Below are 7,783 nucleotides of genomic sequence, written 5' to 3'. Positions count from 1 at the left end.
TTATGTGAATAACACTCCCTTGACAGACGAGATGAGTGACTCCAACTTGTGCTGTGGGGTGGGCGGGGGCTGGTTGTGGGCGTGTGAGGTGGGCGGGGGCTGGTTGTAGGCGTGTGAGGTGGGCGGGGGCTCATTGTGGGCGTGTGAGGTGGGCGGGGGCTGGTTGTGGGCGTGGGTGGTGGGCGGGGGCTGGTTGTGGGCGTGTGGGGTGGGCGGGGGCTCGTTGTGGGCGTGTGAGGTAGGCGGGGGCTGGTTGTGGGCGTGTGGGGTGGTCGGGGGCTGGTTGTGGGCGTGTGGGGTGGGCGGGGGCTGGTTGTGGGCGTGTGGGGTGGGCGGGGGGCTCGTTGTGGGCGTGTGAGGTAGGCGGGGACTGGTTGTGGGCGTGTGGGGTGGGCGGGGGCTGGTTGTGGGCGTGTGGGGTGGGCGGGGGCTGGTTGTGGGCGTGTGAGGTGGGCGGGGGCTGGTTGTGGGCGTCTGTGGTGGGTGGGGGCTGGTTGTGGGCGTGTGAGATGGGCGGGAGTTTGCTAAAAGGCATGGATTGATTGTATGGCAAAGGATGATTATGGATTACTCACAGAAATCTGTGTTTAATGAAGTAAGGGCGAAGAGGGAGAACGGCCTATTGACATAGCACGAGTGCATGGAGGAGTTGTGTAAAACCCTGGTTTGTGTCTCGGAGAGGCTGCAGGATCCAGAACGGAGAAGCAGATGCAAGTTACACAGGTGGTGCATTACTCATAAAAAAATCACGCTCCCAATTATGCACTGAGACCAGACTAAGAGCTCAAAGTGGCGTCCCGAGTCCTAGTGCGGGCCCGTTACGAGTCCTAGTGCGGGCCGATTACGAGTCCTAGTGCGGGCCGATTACGAGTCCTAGTGCGGGCCGATTACGAGTCCTAGTGCGGGCCGATTACGAGTCCTAGTGCGGGCCGATTACGAGTCCTAGTGCGGGCCGATTACGAGTCCTAGTGCGGGCCGATTACGAGTCCTAGTGCGGGCCGATTACGAGTCCTAGTGCGGGCCGATTACGAGTCCTAGTGCGGGCCGATTACGAGTCCTAGTGCGGGCCGATTACGAGTCCTAGTGCGGGCCGATTACGAGTCCTAGGCCGCCTATATCCGTGGATAAATAACTTCAATAAACACCAACGAGAGGCGAGGAGTGGGAACGCGGAAGCAATAGTCGTAAAGTTTTATATCAGCGGAGACGGCCGAAACAATCACTATAAATTGTGGCAGCAACTTATTCCTGTTTCTGTGAGGACTCTCTTCCATTAATCCCCCTCCCCCTCCTCTGTCCGTCTGCCAACCCACTCACTCCCCATCTCTGTCTATCAGCCCCATGTCCGTCTATCAGCCCCATCTCTGTCTATCAGCCCCATGTCCGTCTATCAGCCCCGTCACCACGTCAGCCTGCCTCACATCCACCCCAGTCCCCGTATCAGATACTAATAAGCAAATGTTAGCTAACGGAAACCTGGTCGTCTCCCTCATCCTGGTCGAAGATGTTTCGTGTAGTTCGGTCGGGATGTCTTTGGTGATGGGTCCGGGTCGAGGAACACGTCTGGGTCACCCTCGAGGCGCCGCTCCGTAACAACAACCGTCACATTCCAATAGACCATTGATCACAATATTGCACTCATCGGTACAAATTACCAGCTGTGGAAGATGGGCCACAATGTGTAGGGTGCCGAGAGCCACACACACACACACTCAGTAGGGCTCAGTACTTGGACCCATCCTGTTTCTAATATATGTGAACGATCTTCCAGAGGGTATAGACTCATTCCTCTCGATGTTTGCTGATGATGCAAAAATTATGAGAACAGTCAAGACGGATGAAGATAGACAGAGACTACAGGATGACCTGGATAAACTGGAGGAATGGTCTAGAAAATGGCTGCTAAAGTTCAACTCGGGAAAGTGTAAGGTGATGAAATTAGGCGAAGGGAGCAGGAGGCTGAACACAAGGTATCATCTGGGAGGGAAAATCCTGCAAGAGTCAAATAGAGAGAAGGATCTAGGGGTTGATATCACACCGAACCTGTCCCCAGAGGCCCACATCAAAAGAATATCATCAGCGGCATATGCTAGACTGGCCAACATAAGAACTGTCTTCAGAAACTTGTGTAAGGAATCTTTCAGAACCCTGTATACCACTTATGTAAGACCAATCCTGGAGTATGCAGCTCCAGCCTGGAGTCCATACCTAGTTAAACACAAGACAAAGTTAGAGAAGATTCAGCTGTATGCCACCAGGCTCGTCCCGGAACTGAGAGGATTGAGCTACGAGGAAAGGCTAAAAGAGCTGAACCTCACATCCCTGGAAAACAGAAGAGTAAGGGGAGACATGATAACCACCTACAAAATTCTCAGGGGAATTGACAGGGTGGACAAAGACAAACTCTTCAGCACGGGTGGGACACGAACAAGGGGACACAGGTGGAAACTTAGTACTCAGATGAGCCACAGAGACGTTAGAAAGAATTTTTTTAGTGTCAGAGTAGTTAATAAATGGAATGCACTAGGATGTGACGTGGTGGACGCTGACTCCATACACAGTTTCAAATGTAGATATGAGAGAGCCCAGTAGGCTCAGGAATCTGTACACCAGTTGATTGACAGTTGAGAGGCGGGACCAAAGAGCCAAAGCTCAACCCCCGCAAGCACAATAAGGTGAGAACAATTAGGTGAGAACACACACACACACACACACACACACACACACACACACACACATACACACACACACACACACACACACACACACACACACACACACACACACACACACACACACACACACACACACACACACACACACACACACACAGAGAGACAGAGAGGTGTGTGAGGAACTGAACAAGAGGTTCCAGGAGGTCTTCACAATAGAACAGGGTGAGGTCACTGTGCTAGGAGAAAGGGAGGTAAACCAGGCGGCCTTGGAGGAGTTCGAAATTACGAGAGAGGAGGTCAAGAGACACCTGCTGGATCTGGATGTTAGAAAGGCGGTTGGTCCAGATGGGATCTCACCATGGGTACTGAAAGAGTGTGCAAAGGCACTTTGCTTGCCACTCTCCATAGTGTATAGTAAATCACTAGAGACGGGAGACCTACCAGAAATATGGAAGACGGCGAATGTGGTCCCAATATACAAAAAGGGCGACAGACAAGAGGCACTGAACTACAGGCCAGTGTCCTTGACTTGTATACCATGCAAGGTGATGGAGAAGATCGTGAGAAAAAACCTGGTAACACATCTGGAGAGAAGGGACTTCGTGACAAATCGCCAACATGGATTCAGGGAGGGTAAATCTTGCCTTACAGGCTTGATAGAATTCTACGATCAGGTGACACAGATTAAGCAAGAAAGAGAGGGCTGGGCGGACTGCATTTTCTTGGATTGTCGGAAAGCCTTTGACACAGTACCGCATAAGAGGCTGGTACATAAGCTGGAGAGACAGGCAGGTGTAGCTGGTAAGGTGCTCCAGTGGATAAGGGAGTATCTAAGCAATAGGAAGCAGAGAGTTACGGTGAGGGGTGAGACCTCCGATTGGCGTGAAGTCACCAGTGGAGTCCCACAGGGCTCTGTACTCGGTCCTATCTTGTTTCTGATATATGTAAATGATCTCCCGGAGGGTATCGATTCATTTCTCTCAATGTTTGCGGACGATGCTAAAATTATGAGAAGGATTAAAACAGAAGAGGACTGTTTGAGGCTTCAAGAAGACCTAGACAAGCTGAAGGAATGGTCGAACAAATGGTTGTTAGAGTTTAACCCAACCAAATGTAATGTAATGAAGATAGGTGTAGGGAGCAGGAGGCCAGATACAAGGTATCATCTGGGAGAGGAAATTCTTCAGGAGTCAGAGAAGGAAAAAGACTTGGGGGTTGATATCACGCCAGACCTGTCTCCTGCAGCACATATCAAGCGGATAACATCAGCGGCATATGCCAGGCTGGCCAACATACGAACGGCATTCAGAAACTTGTGTAAAGAATCATTCAGAACTTTGTATACCACATATGTCAGGCCAATCCTGGAGTATGCAGCCCCAGCATGGAGTCCATATCTAGTCAAGGATAAGACTAAACTGGAAAAGGTTCAAAGGTTTGCCACCAGACTAGTACCCGAGCTGAGAGGTATGAGCTACGAGGAGAGACTACGGGAATTAAACCTCACTTCGCTGGAAGACAGAAGAGTTAGGGGGGACATGATCACCACATTCAAGATTCTGAAGGGGATTGATAGGGTAGATAAAGACAGTCTATTTAACACAAGGGGAACACGCACAAGGGGACATAGGTGGAACATGAGTGCCCAAATGAGCCACAGAGATATTAGAAAGAACTTTTTTAGTGTCAGAGTGGTTGACAAATGGAATGCATTAGGGGGTGATGTGGTGGAGGCTGACTCCATACACAGTTTCAAGTGTAGATATGACAGAGCCCGATAGGCTCAGGAATCTGTACACCTGTTGATTGACGGTTGAGAGGCGGGACCAAAGAGCCAGAGCTCAACCCTCGCAAACACAACTAGGTGAGTACACACACACACACACACACAGTCACCTCAGCAAATGGCTCCGTTACTAAGCATTAGAAAAAGCTAAGAATTTACATAGAATTGTTTGTCTCGCAAGAGTTTAAAGCAGCTTGTGCATGTGACATTATTTTTTGTAGTTATCTACAACTAATAATCTTAATAATTAATAATCTAATCAAATACTATTGTCAGCATTAATATGAATCCTCTGAGCTTTTTACACCAATAAATGATGTTAATTTTGGCTGTATAACTGAGGCAGTTACGGTCCTCTAGGAAAATTTTATTATAATGAATAGTATGATAATTATATAATCTTCAAATAACCTAATCAATTGAAGATTATCCAATTAACCTATTGGATAATCGAGTCTTTTAAGGAGGATTTAACCCCCTGTTCTGGTCTCTCCCTCCACGACCACAGTGACAGAAAATATGCCTTGACATATTTATATTTCAAACATGATTTATCCATAAATCATGTTTGAAATATCATTCCATTTATAACCAAATTTACACCTATATAACTCAGCTAGGATAAAGATTTATTCTAACTTCAGCCGTTTAAGTGGTTATGTAAGTCCAAAAACCACTGAAGTCTGATCTATATTTCAAATTAAAATCAGAGTCAGAAACTTTATTCATAAATGCTTGTACATTTCCAACAGATAATCTTAGTTTTGAGCTAAATATTGTCATTCATCAGTGTATAACTGGACGATGAAAAGTACCTCTTGTTTCAAAAAGTTATTCACCATTATTCAGCCGCTCTTGTATGGCTATAGATCACACTTGTGAGGAAATATTTATGCAATAGTTTGTTGCGCTAGACTGTTTGGCATTGTTATGGCTAACTGTCCCACCCTGCCTCCCTCCCTGCCTCCCTCCCTGCCTCCCTCCCTCCCTCCCTCCCTGCCTCCCTCCCTGCCTCCCTGCCACACCCCAAACCACATCTCTAGCGCCTCACAACTCTCCATTCACCCATCCTTCCTCTCATTCACCTTCACGCTCACGCCCACCGACCCACGCCCACCATCCCACGCCCACGCTCCTCCTCAAGTCGGGTCACGTTCCGCACCCAACTCCCTCAACTATCCGTGACCCGACAAGGATGTCTGAGTGTCTCTCCGCTCCTTCACCTCGCGCCAATATACGTCTGGTCCCTAGCCCGACCTCAGAGTCATCAGCCAGTCTTCACCCTGACTCCTGCACACACCACAACTTGGCCAACCATCCCCTGCAGAAATGAGTTAAATCGAAAGAGTAAAAGAATAAAACAGAAGAAAGATGGATTACGTATAAGAGAGACAACGAAGGAGGGGTAGAAACAGAAAATCAAGGAATGTTTTTTAACAGACAATTAACCAAGTCGGTCGCGGTCCAATAGGTCGTCAGTTATCCGCTTGGGAAGGAAATTATACACTTATATCTAGATATATAAAATCAAGATAGCAACGCAGAAGACTCTACCCTCCGGCCTGCGCTGGTCAACTGGAAACTAATTTGGAGCCGCACAATGTCGAGGTGAAAGACTGGAAATTTTGCAGGAAAGGAGGAATAATTAACTTGTTTTACGCTTCGTAATGATATTACTACTTCATCTGTGATTGTTGTTACTGAAGGAGCGGACACTACAGTCACCTCTCTCTCTCAGGGGTATATACACTGAGTGGGAGTATCCTGCTTCTCAGTGTACATATATACGGAGTTTACTGTAGCTCTGGACTGTCTACAACTAAGGTATGCTTGCAGTAAGCACTTGGGGTTGTCTTAACCCTCCAAAAGTTGATAATTTGCTGCGGGGTTTAAGGTCTAAGTCACCTCTATCTCTACCGTCTTCCGGCTCATCAGAGTATAATCTGTCGCAAGTGTTAACAATATTTTTTACAATACTCATTCAGCCGTTTTCTGAAGGATTGCATCCAATTCTCACCTGCAACACGAGAGGGCAAGTTACTCCAGTGTTCGGCAGCTGTACGTGTAGACAAGCCCCGGCTTATGTCTACATTTCATCTACTTGAGTTCATAGTTATTTTAGTCGTCGAATCTACGTGTCACAGAGTTCCTCCTCTCTGAGTGTAAGCTTTTCTAGATTATATTTTCTCTAGAGCCTAGACTCTATATACTACAGAGAGCGGGTGATCGAGTGATGAAAAAAATAAAAGAGTTTCTCTGCAGTCAACCACAGGAGTAATATTTTGACACATTAATCTATCTACATATTAAAAAAAAATTTAATTGCACAATATGTTTAGAGAATTATAAAGCTCGTATGGTTTTACCTGAAATAATAGTTAAATATATTGATTTTGAGATATTAATAGAAATATGGTTCAACCTGTTTTGGAATTGGAGTTGTGTGTGTGGAATTGTGGAATTACTTTTGGAATTGTGTGTGTGGCTTTTGCTTGTCTAATTCTAAGCATCTGGGAGTCTATTATTGCTCCAGCGCTTGAACGGCTCGTATGATTTGTTTGGAGATTAAACCACTGTTTTACCATAACTGTACTTGATCAGATTATGCTGCATGTCTGTTACAAGTGACAGACTCATTGATGGACCAGTTGCTGCTCCAAGTTGATGGACCAGTTGCAGCTCCAAGTTGATGGACCAGTTGCAGCTCCAAGTTGATGGACCAGTTGCTGCTCCAAGTTGATGGACCAGTTGCAGCTCCAAGTTGATGGACCAGTTGCTGCTCCAAGTTGATGGACCAGTTGCTGCTCCAAGTTACCTGCTTGGGGCTGTACAAGGCGGGGGGCAAACTTACAAGAACAAGTCTAGGTACTTCACATGGTGACTCGCCATACTTGTTTGATAATAAGCTCGTTTATATGCTAAGCTGTAGCTAGATATGGTTTGGTTCATTGTCAGGTCGTTCCCACATACTGGCCAGGTCATTGGCAGGTTAGTAGTCAAGTCCTCTAGACCCCTGAACCAGAATTTGGGAAAGTTTTCTCCAATACGCAAGTAAAAGTACCCCCCAACTTTTCACTTTATATTTATTCACGATGTGGACCCTCGGACATCTCTCTCTCTCTCTCTCTCTCTCTCTCTCTCTCTCTCTCTCTCTCTCTCTCTCTCTCTCTCTCTCTCTCTCTCTCTCTCTCTCTCTCTGTCTCTCTCTCTCTCTCTCTCTGTCTCTCTCTGTCTCTCTCTGTCTCTCTCTGTCTCTCTCTGTCTCTCTCTGTCTCTCTCTCTCTCTCTCTCTCTCTCTCTCTCTCTCTCTCTCTCTCTCTCT

The 7,783-nt window shown here is 47.1% G+C and overlaps 1 protein-coding gene across 1 annotated transcript in view; it reads right to left on the bottom strand.

Moving 5' to 3' along the window:
* LOC138363178 (uncharacterized) overlaps positions 1-7,783 on the bottom strand; it is a 15,674-nt gene continuing 7,891 nt past the window's right edge. The window contains exon 3 of the mRNA XM_069322170.1: positions 1-524. Coding sequence (XP_069178271.1) covers positions 1-524 — 524 coding nt within the window. The remainder of the gene's footprint in view (positions 525-7,783) is intronic.

Source organism: Procambarus clarkii, chromosome 10, assembly GCF_040958095.1.
Source record: "Procambarus clarkii isolate CNS0578487 chromosome 10, FALCON_Pclarkii_2.0, whole genome shotgun sequence".
Classification (NCBI taxonomy): domain Eukaryota; kingdom Metazoa; phylum Arthropoda; class Malacostraca; order Decapoda; family Cambaridae; genus Procambarus; species Procambarus clarkii.
This window is presented reverse-complemented; position numbering and strand designations above follow the sequence as displayed.